The 23,622-nt window shown below is 40.0% G+C and overlaps 2 protein-coding genes across 4 annotated transcripts in view; one reads left to right on the top strand and one right to left on the bottom strand.

Annotated features, from left to right (window-relative positions):
- Position 1: 1 nt before the first annotated feature.
- LOC117986336 (SRR1-like protein) lies at positions 2-914 on the bottom strand. Its single transcript, XM_034973172.2, has 2 exons — positions 775-914; positions 2-686 (listed from the first exon to the last, which is right to left on the bottom strand). Exons 1-2 carry the CDS (start codon positions 912-914, stop codon positions 2-4), a joined length of 825 nt encoding a protein of 274 aa, XP_034829063.1.
- Positions 915-2,717: 1,803 nt separating this feature from the next.
- Positions 2,718-23,622, top strand: part of LOC117986330 (uncharacterized) — a 92,838-nt gene continuing 71,933 nt past the window's right edge. Inside the window, exon 1 of one of the 3 annotated variants that reach the window (XM_034973160.2) lies at positions 2,718-3,270. In XM_034973160.2, coding sequence (XP_034829051.1) covers positions 3,136-3,270 — 135 coding nt within the window. In that variant the 5' untranslated portion in view covers positions 2,718-3,135. Of the gene's footprint in view, positions 3,271-8,350; positions 8,728-23,622 lie in introns of those variants that run through there. The other 2 variants (XM_034973159.2, XM_034973161.2) reach the window with 2 other exon arrangements.

The raw sequence follows: 23,622 nt of genomic DNA, 5'->3' as shown, positions 1-23,622 counted from the left end.
TTCATACCGTCAATTTATCAACCATTAAAGACGTTATGAACTCGACAGTGTCTATATACTGTGGCTTATTTTTATACATCCAAAAATCTGATGAGAGAGACTCTAGTTTTTCTTTAGAAAAGTAATGTATTGAAGTATCATTAAAGATATCTTTGTATGTAAAATTGTTATCTAAAGACACCTCATATGTGATAGGATGTATTCTATTTATGAATGGTACAGTTTCAGCCAATATTCTATCTGAATTACTGTCTATGATTGATGTGAAACTGTTGCCGAGAAGAATGCAATTTTCCAAATTCAAACCCCAATTACTCCAAAGGAAGTTATTAGTGAGCTGTTTCGGGCAATGTGGTAAGTACACCAAAGAAATACCTTTATTGGTTATTATGTAAGTGCCTTCAGTATTTTCTTCAATAAGGGTTAAATTAAACTTTTTTATAAGTTCACACTCATCTGTGTAGAAGATAGGGTCATGGACCGACACTTTTTGAGGTTTAAAACAGTTTTTCAAACACAGTAAAAAGGCTAGTTGGTATCTTGAAACATTGCACTCTCCAATATGACCAAGGCCGAAACAAACGATTTCTATGATGGTTTTATGTTTCAAAACATTACTTACAGCTTTAATGGTACTTTTCAAATATTCTGATCCCTCTAATTCATCCACAGCACTTTGAATTCGCCTGAAAAATAGAAATATTGGATCATAATATCTTCGCACATAACCTCAAAATTTATTTTAAGATGTAGACCAATATTTTGGGTAAGTACCTGTACGATTTCTCAGTGTCTATTTTAATTTCGTTTTTACGAAATTTCTGCTCCTTGCGAGGCACTAGAGTGTTCTTTTTGTAAGATTTTTTCGATGAAACAATTTGAAAACCATCACTGTCAATTTCTGGTTTTGACATTTTGATTAGTGTTGCTCGATTTTATAGGCTACGAGATGAGTAGCTAGAAAATAAAAATCAAACAAAAACTGCAACGGATGCTGGTAATTTAAAACGAGCTTAAAACATGTATTTGCTTAAAACTTTAGAAATACGTCGTTCACTCACGAATCTAGTACTATTATAACTAGGGCGAATACCGGATTTTTCAATACCGATAACTTGTTAAGTACCTACTTATTTAATTATTTTTAATACCGATTTTTTTTTCAATATTGGGATCCCGTGTCCCCGTGATCATATTGGTTTGTGACTTGCCTTGTCTAGTTACCACTTAACAGTTCATCATCTTGGGACTTTAATGGACTCTAAAGTCTAAACCATAGTGTGTTACTATGACTATAACTGTAATCTGTATGGGTTCCTCGAATCTAGCGCTCGCCCAACGCGGTCGTTACGGACAAAACCTTGCATGGAGAACGATTCGTACAGTGTGCGCGAAATAATTAATCCAATCTGAACACGAGGCGGTTGACTGTGCATTAAGTATACAAACCCAAACCTTGACAGACAGGCTTGTGTATTTAATACTTACTGAATGACCTGCACAATCCACCATGCTGCAATTTCAGATTGGACTAACTACTTGTTTTGCGCGGTACTTTCGTATACTCGCGTATATTCCGGGTCTTGGTTTCAAAGACAACACCACTTCTATTACATTGCTTAAAATTCTGTGGTAGCACCTACACACTACACAGGCACTGGGTATTTAGGCTAATTGAACTCATAGAAAAGCAAACAAGTTTCACTAGTCATATTAAGTAGGTACATATTTTAATTCGAGAGAGTGAACATGAATGAAGGACAAATTATTTAATTTATTCAAAGCTTTAAAAATATTTAAGTATTTATTTTGGTGATTAATGGCATACCTATGTCCGTATTTTTAGTAACGACGTTTTTTATTTTGTAATTATGTAGATCAGAGATAATTTATTAACAACTAGCTGATGCCCGCGACTTCGTCCGCGTGGATTTACATTTTTCAAAATCCCGCGGGAACTCTTTGATTTTCCGGGATAAACGGTAGCCTATGTGTTAATCCAGGCCTACCCCCGCCTACGAGGCGGCATTGACTCCAAGTGGCCTACTTATGCAACGTTCGTTTACCTCTAGCGTCAGTCAGATGTTTCATTTGCAATATATCGTAAACTTTTACAAAATATAGGACTTTTTATATCTTTTTAGGCGTTTTTTCTTGTGGTATCATATCAGTAATTATTATTATTCTACTATCATGTCTTCGGTTTTGATACATCCAGTATAGGTAGGTACCTAGCTATCGGCTACCATCAAATCCTAGATTTTATACAATGACTTCTATGTACACGTATGTATACATAGAAGTCATTGCTTTTATATTTTAATTTTCATTCGCACTTCTTGACAAAGAAGGCCTTTGCCCACCTATGGGACGTCAATAAGCCGTTACCACCTACCCATAGCAACTTTCTGCCCATACGTATCTTTTGCCAATTCCCAATTCCCACACAAAATACGTCCTTGATCAGGGTATTTAGGTTAAGAAAATTACCTACTAACATGGAGGACACATTGACGCGTCGCATATCGAGTATCTATTGTCCGATTTATATGGTGCGACAATCAAAAACATACGCCCATTGCATTCCTATCACGCGCATGTATTCGTTCCAACATACCGTAACACAAATAAGGTAACAATAAAGAGTAGGTATGTGATTTCTGAACGATATTATTGTCCGTGAACGTTTGGCTCCACAGGACGCTTCTGATTTCAGAACGCTCCTGGAAAAAGCGCGCGCTCGATAAGTTTAATTCCATTTTTAAACTAACTTTTTTAATTTGACTTATTCGTGAATAAAGATTCTAACTTAGCGTATTTTTTTTAAATTCTTAATTTTGTTTAACATAGATAACTCAAAACTTTCTAGTAAATAAATTTAAAATTCGGCAATAAAACACAAAACATTCAGACTGACGACGACTAGAGATTTGTTTTTAATTATTCAGAAAAGAATACGTCTTACGAGTAATTACGCGTGCTATGTTTTTTTTGAGTAAAATTAGTGTGCCTCAGTGCTGATGATTTGTTTATCTGAATAAATTTAGTTTTAGCACGTCCGTGAGGCGTAGATATCGTCTTTTGTTTTGGTGAAGTGTTGTACCTACTGGTTTTTTTTAAATTGTTTTGTGGGCAATGGACCGATATGTGGTGAGCCGGCATTCTAAGCGCAGGAGGAGCAATGATGGAATGCTGACCAGATGGAGGAGGAAGTACGTTGGAGGGCTCCTCACCAAACATTTGTGGCTGAGCACCGGATACGATTTAAATGTAAGTTTAAATACCTAATTTAGTACAGTAAATAAAGCCGTTTTTTTCGGTCAAAATTTCCGATCCATTTTTTTTTTAGGTTAAGGGTCACTTACTGGCCATAAAATCACAAAATGCTGACAGATCCAGGTGGAGCTTCGATCGCAATCTTGAAGGAAAGTTTTTGGCCGATATCTTGAAAACTATCCACTTTAGGGCAAAAATTATAAAAACTATTATTGTAGAGAGTAAAATTTTGCATCTTTTGTTTCTTGTAAACTTTTTGTAAAACTTACCGATTACGATTTATGACCGATTGAATGAACCGGTTTTTCTATTTCGGCCGATAACTTTAATAATAAAATAAAACCGGTTCATTAAATCGGTTCCTTTTTTCCATTTGAGGTACGGAACCCTATAAGATGAAACCCATACACGTAAGTAGGCAGGTATTCTAAGCGAGTGTTCACTTTCACCCATGTAACATAAACAGTGCCCCCGAATTCAGGTTCGCGAACACATCAGCCGGCCGCGCGCGCGCCGCCGCGCGCGCCGTTGCGTGACAAAACGCTTCCTCATTTAGCCAATTTGCATACCTACTCACTAGTTACGAGATGGCCTGTTTTGTATGTGTTATAGTCAACTCGGTTGGGCAGCGTTCAGGAAGCTTCGGGATGTCTTCTTGTCCAAAATTCCTCAGTGCTTGAAGACCAAAGTCTTCGAACGTGTTGGCGTTGGAAGGGCGTGTTGCAACTTGCCAGTGATGACATATGGATCCGAGACATGGTCGCTAACTATGGGCCTCATAAGAAAACTCAGAGTCACTCAACGGGCGACGGAGAGAGCTATGCTTGGTGCCCATGCCAACTAGGTGGACGGACGACATCAGACGAGTCGCAGAGAGCCGTTCGGCTCCATAGCCGAACAACGAGAGAGCTAAACATGCACACAAATCCCAAAACACACTCGACGCACGTTTCGCCCCGACACCGGAGCATCCTCAGGTCTACATCTCCTGAGGAGATTATAGCAAATTAAGCTTTTGGTTCATTGTATGGCTGTCAAACTACGACGTCACCCGTCGTGCCGGTATCTTTTGAGTACCTATCTTTGAGGTCTCTTGTAGGGACTTATACACGCCACGGTCTTGCGCCGCCTGAATCCAGCGGTTCCCTGCGACTCGTCTGATGTCGTCCGTCCACCTAGTGGGGGATCTTCAAACACTGCGTCTGCCGTGTACAGTACAGCAATTACCTGCCTTCTAAAAATATACCATTCAAAGTTATCCGGTCGCCACTTGCCACAAATAAACGATAGGCGTTCATTATTTATAAGGCATTCAAGTGAACCGCTCAGCAAACCGCAGTCACATTGCAATTAAATCTATAAATAGCAATAAGATTATATCCCATAATTGGATTCATTGATCAAGATTCTATATAAATCCGTGTGAGCTTTGGGGTCAAGGCTTTTAGAATCGAAGGCTTGGGATGCTAGACTTTTGAAAGGTTTGACATTTTAATGAAATGTGTAATGGACTTACCTACTTATTAGAATAGAATAGCCATAGATTAATGATTTATTTTTTTTATTTTTTTTTTATTTTATTTTTTATTGAAATAAACTTTTGTGCAAGTGACGTTGTGGTCCTAAGGTGCTGGAATGGCGACCTCGCACCGGAAAGAGCAGCGTTGGAAGACCCCCCCCCCCCCCCCCCCATAGGTGGACGGACGACATCAGACGACTCGCAGGGAGCCGTGACGTGTGGAAGTCCCTACTAAAGACCTGTGCCCAGTTGTTGATGATGATGATAATTTAGGCATAATCTTTGAATAATTGCGTTCTTTGACATTAACGACTACAGTCCGCGGCTCAGTCAGAAAATAAAGAACATCGACCTTTAGAAGGAGATAGCGGATTTGTAGAGCATTGTCTCTGTCGTTGAGACCGACAAAACGTCAAAATGTCACGAGTGACAGAGACAACGCTCCACAAAGCCGAAATGTCATTCTAAAGGCCGACGTACATTATTTTCTGCCGCAAATTTCACATAATACCTACTTAATTATATATAATATGCGCTTTACCATATCGAACTCTACCGTTGGTGATTTGTGTTTTACAGGAAATTTTACAGCGTAGAAGCTCTTCCTATTTATTAAAATTAGATCATATCTAAGTACTAAATAAAATACACCGTACAGCTATTTATTATATTTATCTACATAAATTAATGATACGAACCAATTAGTTATAACGTTATATAAGTTACGATACTGAACCCAATGTTTCATTTTTATCAACACGCCAAGCATTTGTATTGCATTTTTTCACGAACCATCTTCCAGTAATACTTATTATACCTAGGTACCTACTACCTACTTAGGTAGGTTTTATTATTAAAACATAAAACGTAATCCACCTCGACACTATTATATTATGACTAGCTGACCCGCCCCGGCTTCGCTCGGATGGAATTTAGAACATCGAGGTGGGGGATGAATTTCCAAAAATCCTGGAACACGTATTTCTTCATTAGTGACCGAAAATCCAAATACCAATTTTCATGCAAATAACTTGAAAAATGACAGACTTTCATACAAATTTTCATCCCCTATTTAACCCACTTAGGGGTAGAATTTCGAAAAATCCTTTCTTAGTGCATACCTACACTCTTTACAAAGAACACACCCTCCTCATTTCATGTCTGTAGGACCAGTGGTTTAGGCAGTGCGTTGATATATAATGTCAGTCAGTCAGTCAGGACTTTGAATTTTATATATATAGATGAAGATAATTGCCTTAAAAATAATTATATTATGATGAAGATAATTGCCTTAAAAATAATTCTGTAGATTGAAAGTAGGTATTCGTAGAGTTAATTCTCTATGATTTTGAAAAAAAAAACTGTCGTAATAAGTAGTTCGTAAATCTAATGGCGAAAAATATAAAGAAAAAACAGTTGGGAAAGTAATTTTTCATGAAAAATTATGATTTTTTCAAAATACAGTAAGAATTTTCATTCAAATCTAAGTAAGTGAGTATGGTAATATAAATTAAATAATTATAGTAGATAATTACATATATCTATTTATTAGTCTGTTGATCTTCTTATCTAGCATTGACCTTATTATGGTTTCCACAACCAATAAAATCGATTAAAATATTGACAAATTGATAACGAGCGTGCGGCCACATCGTATATTTTCTGTCTGTCTGTCTGTCCGGCCCTTATTTAGTGCGTCGCGACGCATTTAATTGATTTGGATTAAATTTTACTGCTTCCACTCGCCAGTCGGCATTGAGTATGTACTTTGTAGAGTTGTTTATTGATTTAGTATCTAAACATCTCTAGTCTTCTCTATATATAAAAATGAATCGCTAAATGTGTCTCGAGAACAGCTGAACCTATTTCGCTAATTCTTATTTTATAATATTCCTTGAAGTAGGGACGAGGATGGTTCTTACGGAGAGAAAAATTAAAAAAATTTGAATCGACTGTTAGGCGGAACGAAGTTCGCCAGGGCAGCTAGTTATTTATAAAAGTACCTAGCTTTATCCCGCGCTTCGTCTTGGTTTTAGTTGATTCGTCTTTTTTACAAATTCAAGCTAAAAATTGTTGATTGTTGAGCGGTTGAGTAGCTATGAGTGGAGGAACGGTCAACGGACATACATAGTACTTACATAATGTATAGGTACAGGTCAAACACATAACTCTCCTTTGGGCTTCGCCGCAGTCGGGTATTAAAATAACTAATATTAATATCGTTGAGCTGTGACAGCCTAGTGGTTAGGACGTCTGCCTCTTAGTCGGAGGTCGGGGGTTCGATCCCGGGCACGCACCTCAAACTTTTCGGAGTTATGTGCGTTTTAAGAGGAAACCTGTATGCCTGACATCGGCCGTCGTCTAAGGGAAAGAGGTTGCGATCCGCGCTCTGGGGCCTACCTGGTCCAAAGGTGGTCCATCGCCATTCAGCGTGGCAATAGTGCCAGCTTAATGGGCACCTTTGGCCCAGGGGCAACCAGGGGCGGACTTTTTGACGACGTTTAATTTTAAGTTGGTAAGGTTTATTCAAGTTTGTATGTTTTATTTTAATATTTTTAACTACTTTTAATTTAGATTTAAGTTTATTTAATAGAATTGTGTTATTATTATTTTAAGGTACCTATTCAAAATAAACAATTAGACATTTTGAAATGTGTATGCCTGAGAGTTCCCCATAATGTTTTCAAAGGTATGTGAAGTCTGCCAATCCGCACTTGGCCTGCGTGGTAGATTATGGCCATAACCCTTCTCACTCTGTAGTGAACGGGCGATGGGTTGATCATAATGATGATGACTATGGATAGAGGTCACTCCACGGGTCCGCTGGGGTTTAGTGGGTATTCTGGTGGGTCAGTGAGTCCCACATACATACCACCCCGGAAGAAACGTGGCCAACTGCAATCACACGAGTAGATATATAGACCAGAGGGGAAGCTTCATACTAAAGGCTGGCTGTAGGTTGACTCACTCTAGCGCAGCTCACGCACACCACGACGTGTCACGGACGCTCCGTTTGCCGCCAAACTGGGCGGCGCGGCAGGGAGCGTCCGTGGCACGTCGTGGTGTGCGTGAGCTAGTGTGAAGCTTCCCCTCTGGTCTATAATATCTACTCGTGTGCTGCAATGCTATTATATAGATATACTGTGCCTACTAATTATGCTTACGTAGGCAGGTTCTAACTACCTACTAACCTACAATAATCCTGATTTAAGGTGGTTTCTGGCTATCAAAAAGATCTGATCAAAGCTAAATAAGGAAAGGGACGCAACAAACTTATTAAAGCGGAAAATAAGGTACCCACTCGCTACAAGTAAATTAATCAAGATTGGATCTCAAACCACATAGCCAGTACCTAGGTATATTGCACTGTACGTAGGCCAAATGGTAATCAATGTATATTTTGCAATAGCCGAGCTATTTTAAACCCTATTTCCAGGTGATAGTGACTAAAAAGTTGAAGGAAATCAACCATTGCGACAGGCAGTTCTCGTGCAAGTCAATGTTTCATACTTATAAACATTATACTGGTTTGGCTGCTTAGTTCACTGCACAGAGTTAGAACGCAAAGTTCTGTACTTTAACTTAAATATTTGCCGGGAAATTTTATTGGAAGAATAAAAATTAAAATAAAAAAATACACCCAATTTTTTTTAAAGTTTTAACATCTGTGCAACTATTTCAAAACAGTGCTAATTATTTATCTGTGTGAAATATAAATTGAAATTCGCGCCAAAAATCACATTTACAAACAACTTTAGTGTGGCCGTGACATTGTTGTGTTCTGCCTGAAAAGTGACAGTTGATTGAAAAAAAAAAAACATCGAAAGATGAATTAATTTTTTTTAAAGCAAAGTGCAAAGGTCAAAGGTGACATTATGCCGCAGATTTTCTTCAAAAAAGTGATGGTTGTGCGAGACCGTGGCAATTTCGAGGTAAGTGACTTTCACTTTCGGTGGTCGCTCGCGATCCATAGATTACAAATAAATAAACCTACCTTATGTCTTTGTTTTTTAAAGATCAACCAGAAAGGTTACATTGTTTAGATAAGCTCTATGAAACCTGGTATTGGTGGGTAAGTATTCTATTGTAATTAATTTTGAAGAATCTTATATAAAGTTTAGGTTAGCCGCTGAATCGATTTCCACAAAATTTGACAAGGATATAGTTTGCATCCTGCGACGAACATTGTATACTTTTTATCCCAAAAAAGTAACTAGGTAGGTACTTACCACTGGTTTTTTAAAAACCTTAATCCGAACGTCGACAAGTCAAGATAGGAATGGGGGTCTGAGGGCAGGGACACACACGCTCGTCACCCGCGCCACCCGCACCGCGGGTTAGCACGGGGACTGTATGGGTTTGCGGGGCGTTCCCTCCCTGACGATGGCCAATTCGACCTGTCTTTTTTTAAATTTTTTTTTTTATTCAGATACAAGTTAGCCCTTGACTGCAATCTCACCTGATGGTAAGTGATGATGCAGTCTAAGATGATAGCGGGCTAACCTGTCTTGTACTATACCTGACCTACATCTGAAGGCTTCCAAACTTCACCGCTGTCAAAAGAAAGTCAGAAGAAAGAAAGATAGATTTTATTACAATAATTGGCTATTATAGAGGGCTTAGAAGAAGTACACGCGCCGAACTTTCGGTCGCGTAACGTGTCGCTTGTTACGCAAAGTACATTGAATGTGTTCTAGCTGAAGTAATCGCTCAACTGAAGGTACTTACGGCGCTACGCCGAACGCATCCGAAATTCAGTAGATGTCATAGGTTACTTAATAAACATTTCGAGCGTATTGAACCGAAACTTCGGTGCCGTACTTTCGGCAAGTGTGTCTTAGTCTTCTACACTTAGACCATCTTAGACGAACTCCGTGGACATTAACTAATTAATAGGTGCCTAGTGCCTATACCCAGTAAGAAAGAAAATAAACACCTATAGAAATTCTCAAACACTATCATTGCATTACAAGCAAAAATGTCAATAAATTGATGTAGTGTTGTGAAAGCTATCAAACCATTACATGGGTAATTTGGTTTTACATAACACCAAACAAACTGGTGTGTTTTAACATCCGGGATTTGTGTTTGCTTCCGGTTAAATGCCGGTAAAGGTATGGTGAATTAACGAGCTTTTTAGGGTTCCGTATCCCAAGGCCTGCCAGCGGGCTGTATCTCATGAACTGTAAGAGGTAAGTATAGAGCTTTTCACAATACGTATGTCTATTGCCGCTATAACAACAAATAATAAAAAAATATCAAAAAAAATATTAAAAGTAACATAATCTTGTACGATGTGGTACGGAACCCTTCGTGTGCGAATCGGACTCGCGCTTGACAGATTTTTTGTATCATATTTAAATCTGGCAACATTTTCTAGACTTTATTTTAAACGTCATGTACGTTCAAAAGAAACAGATATCTCCATATAAGAGCTTTTTTTTTTCTCCATCTACACCTCAGTGTCTAAGACGTCGTCGGCTTCCTATTCGGGTGGTCCGGGATTCGATCCCGGGTACTAAATTTTCGGAGATATCTTCGTTTTAATCAATTAAACGGTAAAGGAAAACATCGCGAGAAAACCTGCATGGGAGGAGTTCTCCTTATTGTTCTCACAGGTGTGGGAAGTCTGGCAATCCGCAGTTGGCCAAAAAGTTGAGGTGCGTGCCCGGGATCGAACCTGACCTCCGATTAGGAGGCGGATGTCCTACTAGGCTATCACAGCTTATGTGGACATACTTATAGTAAACGACAGGTTTAGATGGCAATCGGGATATGAGGCGGGGGGACGCCCCGCACACCCGCAAGTCGCCCGCGCTCGCCCGCACCGGTGGCCCTACCGCGGTTGTTTGACAGCTACAATGTCACGATCGCAATCATCTCTGATTGGTTAATGCTCGCTCACTATTGGCCACAATGCATTGTTGCAGCAAGAATCGCACAAATTCAGCCAATCAGAACAATTGAGATTGTAATAATGATTGATGCAGGTTTTAGACAATCGCCCTGCGGGTTATCGCGGGGGCTGTACAGGTGTGCGGGGCGTTCCGTCCCCGGTTGCCATCTCGATCTGCGTACGTACATAGTACCTATTGCAAAATCGAATCGTTTCTAAAGCTTTCAATTTCATCAATGGTGCTAGGTACTTTTATTGCATCTAATTTATTCGTAACAAATTAATCTTTCGAAATATTCAGCGCACCAATTAATAGAGTTCTTAATATCACGATATCGCGCCTACCTATTAAAATATAACTAAGTAATCGTAATATCGTAAAACTGTAGTATTATTGGAGTTTTGACGACCTCCCAGGCGCAGTGGTAAGCGCTGTGGTCTTATTGCCTTTACACAAGTTTAAAAAATGTGTTAAAAGTATGCTCCTAAAAAAAGCATATTATACAGTCGCAGACTATGTAAACGATAAAAAAGCTTGGATTTGACTCGCTCCAGCAATGCACGGGGCTGCAATGGCTTGTATAGTACGGTATAATAACATTGTAAATTGAAAAATTAAAAAGAGCAACCGCCGAGTTTCTTGCTGGTTCTTCTCGGTAGGAACGGCATTCCGAACCAGTGGTAAATTAAAACTACCTGACTATTCATAAGTACTTGTAAAAGGTTTACATGAATAAAAAAACATTATATTCTATTCTATTCTATTAGTGGGAGGTTCCTCGTTCGATTTCCGGTAGTGGAATGGAATTTTATAATTTTTAAATCTCTGGTATGGTCTGGTGGGAGGCTTTGGCCGTGGCTAGATACCACCCTACCGGCAAAGCCGTGCCGCCGAGCGATTTAGCATTCCGGGTGCGGGTTTCATAAAAAAAACTGGCATACCCCCTCCAGGTTAGCCCGTTGCATAATGCATGCCTGATGGCGCATCATCACTTACCACCAGGTGAGATTGCAGTCAAGGGCTAACTTATACCTGATTAAAAAAACCGGCCAAGTGCGAGTCAGGCTCGCGCACCGAGGGTTCCGTACTACAGTCGTATTTTTCGACATTTTGCACGATAAATCAAAGCCTATTATGCATAAAAATAAATGAAAATCTCTTCTAGAATGCATAGGAATCCCTTTCATAATATGATACCCGACGTAACGAGGCGTAGTTGTGACGTCACTAATTAGTAATCACCTTCCGTACAGCGTGACCACGTGACGTTCATGGTAAAAATAAATAAAAATCATGTTTATTTTTTAAACTATTCGAGCCACGACTGCCATACAATTAATTACAAACATTTTATTACCAAGACCCTATTGCAACTAAGTGCACACAAGTTGAATGCATCAAAATATAACCAACGGAAACATAAACTCGTCTAGCTTATTTAAAACTTGCAGTTAAGCAATTTTATATTTAGTATCAAATTTTTCAAATAGCTTGGCCTTAAATTTAAAACCACTTTGCGGCTACTGGAGATTGTGTAGCAATATCCTTTATTTCGTATGTCACTAATATCGCAATGACTTAAATAGTATTTACCTAATTGGAAAAATTTACATAATCTTTAGGAATAATTTGAAGGAAATAGGTTTTTAAAACTTGTTTGAATTTTCCAAACTGAACTGGCATCACTTCCGATGCGATATTTTTTAACCGACTTCAAAAAAGGAGGAGGTTCTCATTTCGTCGGAATCTTTTTTTTTATGTATCTTCCCCGATTACTCGGAGACGCCTGGACTGATTTGGATTTTTGGTTTTGTTTTGAAAGGGTACATAATATTTCCAAAGTAATTAAAAAGCCTCAATAGCTCAACGGGTAAGCAGTGGACTGAAAACCGAAAGGTCGACGGTTCAAACCCCGCCCGTTGCACTATTGTCGTACCTACTCCTAGCACAAGCTTAACGCTTAGTTGGAGAGGAAAGGGGAATATTAGTCGTTTAACATGTGCCATATAAATTTGGTAAAGATCTGATGAATATCTTAGAAGATGGATAATGGAACTCCTCAACAGATAAGCGTAAATTGCTGGCGAGCAGCGTAATAGCTTAGTGAACAGTAGGTTTTTAACCAGGCATAGCATATTTTTAACCAACTTTAAAAAAGGAGGAGGTTCTCAATTGAAATGTATGTTTTTTTGTATGTTTGTTACGCGATTTCTCCGCCAAATATAAACTGACTAGCTTATGCTCGCGACTTCGTCCGCGTGGACTACCCAAATTTCAAACCCCTATTTCACCCCCTTAGGGGTTGAATTTTCAAAAATCCTTTCTTAGCCTCCTGAAGGTATTTTCTGACAGAATCGACTGCCAGTACTTGAATCACTGTTGTATGATTCACATGCTGGCAAATCGATCCTGTCCTAATTTAAATAGTTATAGATTTTTTACTAACAAATAGGTTTAAGTTTCGTGTAATTACTAACACTAATATTAATAATTACTAACAATTAGGTTTAAGTTTCGTGTAATTACTAACACCAATATGATCCTTGTTGGTCAAAATAAAAACATTTTATTTTATTTATTTATTTATTTATTTAGCGGATGCCTACGTCATAATAGCTATCCGCATGCCAAATTTCAGCCCGATCCGTCCAGTAGTTTGAGCTGTGCGTTGATAGATCAGTCAGTCAGTCAGTCAGTCACCTTTTGCTTTTATATATTTAGATTTTGATGATTCTTTTTTTGTTTGGTACGACAATTGGTTGGTTCTCAATTCGTCGGAATCTTTGTTTTTTTATGTAATAGATAGGTATATTCCCCGATTACTAGAAGATGCCTGGACCGATTCACTACTACCTGTTGCTGTAACTTCATGTATTTAGTATTTGTCAAGAATAGAAGCATAGAAGTCAGGTGTAACTTGCGAGACGTGATTAATGCCAGTAAAACAAGTGTAGTTCGACTACGCGTGAGAAATGGCTTGCGAAACCTCGACCCCGATACCTACCTACTGTATTACCGATCTATCACAGACCTGAGGCTTACTATTTCATGTTTTGTTTCACGCATTCCATAATAATATTATGTCGAGCACGTAACATATATTAAAATTCAGATTTTGTTACTATGCAGTATTTGCAGCTTGATTGTCAGCGGCAGTGTTTTGATACTGTTGTTGCCGCCATAGCCAGAGGGCTGCAAGTTCAATTCCTGCCGGTTCCGCAATTATTTTGAATACCTATCTACATATTAAAAATTTAATTCGGTATATCCTAATTAGTCCCGCAAATTGCTAATAAGCGTGGCCGCCAATTTAGTGACGTCAGCACTAGACTGAAGTTTCGAGCTGATGGTATATTTTTACTTAAATATACGTCAGATGACGTGAAAATGACGTCATTTCGATGTTAATGAGACATGGTTCCAGAGCAATAGTAATTTGCGGGACTTATATTAATATTATTTATTAGTATAATTTAAGCTTATTTCTAACTATGGGATATAAATTATATTATACTTAGCCCAGTCAATATCGGCGTTCCAAACATTCGTACCAATTTTTCCTCTAAAAACTACTTACAGTCAACACCAATATTGACCGGACTATAAAATAATATCCCGTAGTTTCTCGTTTTGCACCTTTATATCGGAGAAGGCATCTTTATTTTACAGCAGAATGTCACAGAAGACGGTCTGCACAAAAATTCTTTCTTAGCGGTTGCCTATACGTCATAATAGCTATCTGAATGCCAAATTTCAGCACGATCCGTCCAGTAGTTTGAGCCGTGCGTTGATAGATCAGTCAGTCAGTCAGTCAGTCACCTTTTCCTTTTAAATATTTAGATTATTTACCAGCCTCTGGTGCTATGGGACGAGAATCGAGATGCGAATGGGGAGAGCTGCGAATGGGACGTGCAGTGAATGGGACGAGCTGTGAATGGAATGAGATGGGAATGGGACAAGTTACCAATGTGATGTGAGACGAGTTGTGAATAGGACAACTTACTTCAAAACCCTTAATTTATAATCTTTACAGTTTATTGAAACCTTCACCTCTCGCTTTGCACCTTTGTATTCGAGAAGTCATCTCCTTTTACAGCAGAATGTCACAGAAGCGGTCTGCACTGTTACGCAACGGGGCCGTTCCGCTCTGCTTCGCGGATTTATCGCACGCAGACGGATTGATGACAACCGTTCTAAAACAATCAATGCCAGCATTCATTTATACGATATTGTCCACAAGCCTCTGGTGCGTAAAGATTGTACAAAATATTATGTAAACAAAGGAGATGGACAAAAATTATATGGCGTAAGATAAGTCAGTGCGCACGCGACACCCTTTTGAAAATTCTAAGACTCAATGAAAGTAATGTCATAACGGTTTCCATTTCTATTCAAATAATATAGGCAGAGATGATTCGTCATTTTCTATAGAAAAAGGCGTTATCAACATAATAAGTCTTTACGTACTTTTGCTTGTCGAATTTAGACTTAATGTCAATCACTGTAAGACATAAGAAAAAGTTAAACTGTTTTTAAAATATGAATTAAAAAGTACTTAAGTTGAAAGGTCGTGAGAAAGGTGACGGTTTATGCAATAGGCTTAAATTAAGGTTTAAGTGAAAAGCGATGAGCGATTTTAATTTTTTTAACATGAAAACATTGAGCACTGATATTATTTTTGATGTTAAAACACTGAAGCTGGTTTATTCTTATGCGCTTGCGCAGTATAGATGTTCAATTTCATGAAGACGGTTTGGCTGTGTTTGTGTGAGTGCACAGTGCACACCTTTACATTGTGATAGTGTGCAAGACACTCAAGTGCTCAAGTCTCGACCGCGACGCGGTACGTTACGCCTTATGCACACAAATGCATTTACTCTTATCGGTACACCAACTACTATTTACTGTACCAAGGCTGAATGGTGTTCATGAAATAGAACATCTGTACCGGTTTTCAAGCCTCTTTGGCAGACCGAAGAAGGTGCGAGGAAATTTCTACTGTACGAGAGCGTCTGGACTCGGGAGCACGCAATTGGTTCATCAGTCACCCCTTGTTTCCCGCTTTCTCACACTACACTGCTTTTTGCTAAAGTTGTTTATGTGTCCAGACTAGAGGTGTCAAAAAATAATGTACCTAATAAATTTATTAAATATATAAATGTATTCAAGATATTCGTTTTTAGATTAAAACAAAATTGAATACAATATATAATAAGTAGTGAAAATTTGAGAAAATCCTTCCTAAAAAATAACTCAGGCGTTCGATCTTTGATACGCCGCGCGCGGCGCGACCGAGCGACGATATTAGAATAAAATATATTAGGTAGGTACAGCTGAATACAAATATCGTCGCGATTCGACGGTGAATAATTATTACATCGAATTTTCGTATTGGCCTGTTACATGTTGACTGTGATGATACGAGTATGCGGCTAGTATTTTTATCATTTTGTTTGTTTCGTAATAAATTTTGAATGCAGTTTTATTTATTTGTGAACTTGAGTGTCGATAAATATTTAATGCGAATAATTGTAATGTAGATTAGGCAAAATAATGTAGATTAAGTACATTTTTGTGTTGTGATAGATTTGTGTCGCGCGTTAATAATACCTATTATAGTAGATTTGTTCTTTTTGGAAATACTTGCGTCATTTTATAAATCGTATGAGAAAATGTTTTTCAAAGTGTAGGTATTATCATACATTTAAGTATTATAGGTAATAGGTTAGGTACGTGAAGTGGTATTGTTCTTTTTAGAAATCATCATCATCATTTTATAATTCGTATGATAATAAATATGTAGAAATGTATGATAATAAATATAGTAGTTACCTACTAAAAAGATTTTTTTATAGGTAACTAGGTAAACTTACCTACCTATTGTATTGTAGGTATCTACTTGACATAGCTTTATCGTTCTACTTGTTTTTATTTTTACATACATAGGTAGGTACTAGGTACTGTATTCCGCGACAGGTTGAGATGGCAATCGGGGTATGAGGCGGGGGTGACACCCCGCACACCCGCACGTCACCCTCGCTCGCCCGCACTGGGTTAGCACAGGGGCCGTGCGGGTGTGCGGGGCATTCCCTCCCCGATTGCCATTTCGACCTGTCGCGAAGGTATGGATTGGGTACCTATTAAGAGTAAAATTTAAAATTTAAATCAATCGAGTTAAATACAAGCTATACCCTAGTTCTCGACCTTATTGACGGTTATGAGAAAGTTGTTTTTGTCATATTCTTGTTCAGTAGGTATCATTCATAGATTGTTAAAATGTTGTTCCCTATGTCAATAAGGTCGGAAATCGCTTGCACCCATTTATCTGCTTGCGCCTCATGGTGAAATCGGTGCAAACAAATCTCGACCTTATTGACGGTTATGAGAAAGTTGTTTTTTGTCATATTCTTGCTCAGTATAATTCATAGATTGCTAAAATGCTGTTTTCTGACGTATGTCAATAAGGTCGAAAATCGATTGCACCCATTTTTCTGCTTGCGCCTCACGGTTCAAGCAATTTTTTTTTTGTAACAAAATAATGTAACGTTAATAATTATTAAATATTTGTCTGTAACACGTGATAATATTGTGATACACACATGAACCTGTATTTGACACCTCTAGTCCAGACACTGTTCCTACAATCTGTACGCTTGTAATGACCACCACTACACGGTTACATTAATAGGCAATTTTATCATACTTAACATTTTTTCTGCCATTATACGCTTACGGAAAATACAAATCAAAATATATCTCGGGTTCTCGGGTGTTTATATTTTTTTGCTGGGAATATTTTTATTTCATTTTTTGGCGTGTTGCGCGCACAAATAAGTAATATAAAACATTTATGCGCTACTTTCTGCGTCCTACTTACTCCATTCAATATAGGTATTGGTTTTCTCGGGTTACCTAGGGCGGTGATTTCCCAGATCTCTCGTACCGTATTCACCCGCTTAATCGTCCGCTAATCCACCCGCTTGTAGCTCATACCTTGCATCGTGTTATGGGAGGTCGAATAGTATCACGTTTGGTTATATCAAGTTACTAAAAATACTTTAGATTTCTCTTTCGGCTACAGAACTGACAGGTGACTAAACGATTTTTGTATTATGCCTTTTATCAAAACATCAACTGTATACCGACTTATATAACTTTCCCTTTTTAGGACAGTTATTATATAAATATACGCTTGAAAGTGATCATCATCATTCATCTGAGGCTTTACAGCCAAGACTGTCAGGTATTCGCGATGGCCACTAGCTAGTGAACCATAATATTATTACGTAACTCACAAAACGTCACAGACGTTGGGACGTCTGTGAATCCCCAGAAGGCATACGAGTACCTACCTTCTATTGCTATCTAATGGACCTAGTTACTTGCCTAGTTTCACAAAAGTGTTAGAAATTATTTTGAATTGGACGTAGGTAAGGGTTTCTTTTTTGGTCTTTATCCTGCAGAGATATATATCTCAGCCGTCTACTAAGTACTAACTAAAAAACTAAAAAAGCCGTTAATTCTGCGTGAGTCGTAACCCTAGTAGGGACTATAGTAGCTAGTAGGGACTATAGTAGCTAGTAGGGACTATAGTAGCTAGTAGGGACTATTGTAGCTAGTAGGGACTTTGATTTAAGAAGTCCATTTTATATTTTTTCACGTTGAAAAAAAGGGCAGGGGCCTTAAGTAATGTTTATCCGTGTACTTTTTTACGACATGAAAAATAGTTAAAATAGACTAGGTACTTAAATCAAAGTTTTAAGTCCACGGATTTAGGTCACCTAAGCTATGAAATAATAATACCACTCGTGACTTGAGTAAGCATCTAACGCACTCGCTACGCTCGGGCGCTAAGTCACGCCGTGCATTAATCGTACGTGACCTACGTAATCGTAATATACCTACCTGCTATAGCCGAATCGCACTGTTTTCGATCACAAAGTTCTGTTTTAATTTTTCGTTCGCCTTGACTGTTGGTGTGTCGACCACTAACTGAAATAAAGGTTTTTAAAAGGCCTCTCAAGGAAGTTGCCATTCACTTAAAATTGTAGGTATAAATTATTTGTTAGTAGATTAAAGAGACAAGAACATAGAATATCTATACTACCTACCTACATAATGACTGCAACTTCGTCCGCATAGATTTAGGTTTTTTTAAATCCCATGAGGATTCTTTAATTTTTAGGGTTCGAACCTCAAGAGAAAAAAGAAACCTTATAGGATCATCACTTCGTTGTCTGTATTGTCTGTCTGTCTGTCAAGAAACCTACAGGGTACTTCCCGTTGACCTAGAATCATGAAATTTGGCAGGTACCTACGTAGGTCTAATAGCAGACATAAGGGGAAAATCTGAATTTGTGGTTACATCACACAAAAAAAATTAAATTGTGGTCATGAACTAATAATTATTAGTGTTTTTAATTTCCAAAGTAAGATAAATATACCAAGTGGGGTATCATATGAAAGGGCTTCACTTGTACATTCTAAAACAGATTTTTATTTATTTTTATGCATCATAGTTTTTTATTTATTGTGCAAAATGACTAAAAAACATGACTGTAGTACGGAACCCTCGGTGCGCGATCCTGACTCGCACTTGGCCGGTTTTTTTTGGGATAAAAAGTAGTCTACGGTCCGTCTTCGAGATGCAACTTCTGTTTTGCACCTACAAAACAATGTCAAAATCGGTTTGACAGACACACTTTGAATTCAACCATCTACTGCTAAATCGACGCGGACGGTGTTGCGGGCATCAGCTAGTAGATAACAAATGATTCCTCCCAAAACCGCATACCTTGTCTCAGTAACGGAACGGAACGGATTGGTCACAAAACAATCAAGTGAAAGTGATGTTTTCACTTTATTACTTTACGGCTCCTTACCGGACTCGGACATAACGCGTCAAACATAAAACTTTATTTGTTAAGCATTTGTTAATCAAACAATCTTAACATTCCGTCAAATCTATACGTATAAAATTCAAAGTCCTGACTGACTGACTGACTGATATTGATGACCTATATTATATCAACGCACTGCGCACAGCCTAAACCGCTGATCCTAGACACATGAAATTTAGAAGGTCGGTTCTTTGTAAAGAGTAGGTATCCACTAAGAAAGGATTTTTTGAAATTCCACCCCTAAGGGGGGTAAATAGGGTATGGAAGTTTGTATGAAAGTCGCGGTACGCAGCCGAAAGTAATGTACATTGACATTTAGAAGGAGATAGCAGATTTGTAGAGCGTTGTCCCTGTCGTTGAGACCAACAAAATGTCATATAGGTATGAGTGACAGAGACAACGCCCTACGAAGCCGAAATGTCATTCTAAGTCCGATGTACATTACTTTCGGCCGCGTACTGCTGCATGAAACAAACCGAGAATCGAAGCGATTATGCTTGCTATGCCAATTTACCACTACACCATCACGGCTGACTAGTATTAGGCAACTTATTAGCATAGTCATAAACATAATTAATGTACAGTTTAACATGCTAAAAGAAAGTTAACAATTTAAATAACGTTAAACAAAAAGCTTGCGTAATAGTTTACGTAATCTAAATAATTATAAAAGGAAAAGGTGACTGACTGACTGACTGATCTATCAACGCACAGCTCAAACTACTGAACAGATCGGACTGTTTGGCATACAGATAGCTATTATGACGTAGGCATCCGCAAAGAAAGGATTTTTGATAATTCAACCCCTAAGGGGGTGAAATAGGAGTTTGAAATTTGTGTCGTCCACGCGGACGAAGTCGCGAGCATTAGCTAGTAAAAATTAAAATAAAAGTAAATAAAGTAAGAAACGGCTAGTAAATAAAGTAAGAAACGGCTAGTAAATAAAGTAAGAAACGGCTATAAAGATAAAATCGTGTAAGTACCTACCTACATTTTTCTATAGTTATCTGCAATGTTTGACTATAGTTTAAAATTAATTAAATAAAATTTTAGTTTATTCTTGTTTGGTTTTATTGGCTGAATAATTGCTTTATTTGATTAAATTTTGAAATAACCAGTTCCGGTATTACCATTTTATCTCTGTTTAAACTGAACGATGTCTGAGTTATTTGACGACCTCCCTGGCGCAGTGGTAAGCGCTGTGGTCTTGTTAGTGGGAAGTCCCGGGTTCGATTCCCGGCAGAGTTTTCTTTTGATGAATATTAAACTATTTACATAATTATACATATAGGCACGTATTATAAACCTTCCTCTTGAATCACTCCAATCCGTTGTGAAGTGTACAGAGGGACAGACGGCGGGAAATGACTTTGTTTTATATGCAGAGATGTTGGACAATTTTCGTATTTTTTCAGAAGTTTTACGAGATTTAATCACGTAATAATATAATTACTGTGTATTTAATCTTTATTAGCATAAAGGTAGCACTCGGTTCTTCGGCGACCGCGACGAGCGACTGCGACCAGCGACTACGCGACCATGGTCGCCTGTCGCAAGGCGACCCCTAGCTTTCGGATGTCAGCGACCGCGACTTCCCGCAGTTTTTATGTGTAACGGTTGTGCTCTATTGTAGTACGATATGTCGGACAATTTCTCCGGAGCGAAAAAAGTTATTCAACAGCTATTGGAGGATGAGGAAGATGATGATAATCTTATCATGTTATTATCTATGCCTCCGGAGAAAAGGGTGAAGATCGACTCAATTTTCACATCGCGAGAAGAAGAGGGTTGCTTTCAAATACTCATAAAACGACATTTAATTTATAAAGAAGAAAAGTTCCGAAAATATTTGCCATTTTGATGTGCTTCTCGCCTGCGTCGCGCGACGGCACTGGCTCCGGAACGACCGGGTCGCGGTCGCCACGGTGCTCTCTGGCCCCGCCCACCGGTCACGCGACGCGGTCGCGGGATTTGTTTAGTGCTCCATATAAATTAATACTAAGCAGTGGGTCGCGCTTTTAGATCGAGCATTCCGTGTTCGGCATCCGCCCCGTGCGGACGTCTGTACATGCGCTCTCCGACTCGAGCCCCCCCGCGCGTGTTCGCCCCTGTGTTTCAAGTGCAAGTGCCCTTGGATCATCAGTGCCATCGGATTGTTCCTGCGTTGTGTGTAGTATTAGTGTAGTTCTAGGATCCAGGTTCCGTGAGTACACTAGTCTAAGCGCAGCATAGGTCCACACCCCCGTCACCAAAGGGCGGGGACTCACATTAGGGTCACACCTTAGGTACTCACCTCCCTGCCTAGGCAGGGGGGACCTTTGAGCCACCGGGTCCACTATGGGCCCCAACCAACCCGACCACCCCGCTCCCGGGCCCCATCAGGGCACCTTTTTTCCCCAGACATTCTACAATGACGTAGACTTGAGTGCCCTTTTGGCCGATCTCACGACCCGAAACCCAAGCTACCTCAATAAATTTAAGGTCGACCCGTCCCGGAAGCCTACGCGCTTCGACATACCACCGGAATCTCCTCTCTCGGCTATGACCATGGAGGACGACTCGGACTCGACATTGATTGACAAGGAGCCTCACTCCAAGACCCAACCTGGGCCTTCAGCCCCAAAACCTATACCGACCGACGTTAAGGAGCCTCACTCCGAAACGTCCCCAGCCTCCTCTGAAACAGAGGAATTCACGACGGTGCAAACGAAGGCCCAGAAGCGAAAGCTGAAGGCCTCCAAGTCCCACGCAAACCCACCTAAAAAGGTGGGCGTTGCAGCCCCCTCAGGGCCCGGTACTCAACCCACAACCTCCCAGGCAACCCCCGAGGAGGAGTCGGAAGACTCCCCCATGGAGGATTCGCCAAGGGAAAAGGTCCCTCCCCTTTTTATTAGGGAAAAACTCAGCTGGCAGCGCATCTTGCCACTGTTAGACCAGCGGGGCATCTCGTTCACGAGTGCCCGCTCGACCGCCATTGGAATCAAAGTCCAATGTCCGACTTCAGGCGACCATCGCCTCCTCACCAAGACTCTCCGTCAAGAGAATGTAGGGTTCCATACCTACGCTCTTCCCGACGAACGCGTTCTACGCGTAGTCATTCGCGGCCTTCCGAAGGAGCTCGATACAGAGCTCATCAAGACAGACCTCCTTTCCCAGGAGCTGCCAGTCCTGGAGGTTCACAGGATGTATCATCCTAGAACCAAAGTCCCTTACGAGATGGTGCTCGTAACTTTAGAACTTTCCCCCGCGGGTAAAAAAGTTAATAATATAACCTCAGTGTGTCGCCTTACTGGCCTCAAAATAGAGCCCCCCCGTAACCGCGGCAGGATGGGCCAATGCCATCGCTGCCAGATGTACGGCCATTCCGCAAGGAATTGTTTCGCCCACCCTAGGTGCGTAAAGTGCCTAGGGGACCACGGCACCTCCGACTGCCCCAGGAAGCAACCAACCGAGGAGCCCCCGAGCTGTGTTCTTTGCAGGTCTCAAGGGCATACCGCGAACTATCGCGGATGCCCTAAAGCCCCCAAGGAGCAAAAGCGAAGGGTCAAACCGGCCGGCCGCAAACCTACTGCAGCTCCCCAACCCACCCAAAAATTCGTCCCTGCGCCGGCTCCGGCCACCAACGCATGGGACAAACCCCTTCCCAGGACTAACCCTCCTGCGCCCAAGCCCACCCAGGCACCCCCGGCCAAGCCCGCCCAACCAGCCCCGGCCAAGCCCGCCCAACCAGCCCCGGCCAAGGCTTCCGCGTCTACGCCTAAGCCCCAGCCCCAGCCAGAGCAACCGCTCCATACATCCGCAGCGGCAAACGCTGCGGATAATCTCAAATTAATAGAAACCGTCCTCGCCTCTATTGACATAGTGGAGATGGAAATTTTCGCCCGGACCTTCAGGGAAGATCCCAAAACAGCCATTACCCAACACTTGGGTCTACTCATCTCCATAAATAACCTTAAAAACCTATAATGGATAGTACAACCAAAGGTAGATTAAAACCTCACTCCTTAGTGGTCGCGTTTTACAACGCGAA

This window comes from Maniola hyperantus, chromosome 11 (assembly GCF_902806685.2).
Source record: "Maniola hyperantus chromosome 11, iAphHyp1.2, whole genome shotgun sequence".
In the NCBI taxonomy this organism is placed as follows: Eukaryota; Metazoa; Arthropoda; class Insecta; order Lepidoptera; family Nymphalidae; genus Maniola; species Maniola hyperantus.
The sequence above is the reverse complement of the archived record's forward strand: the minus strand, read 5'-3'. Positions and strand labels throughout refer to the sequence as shown.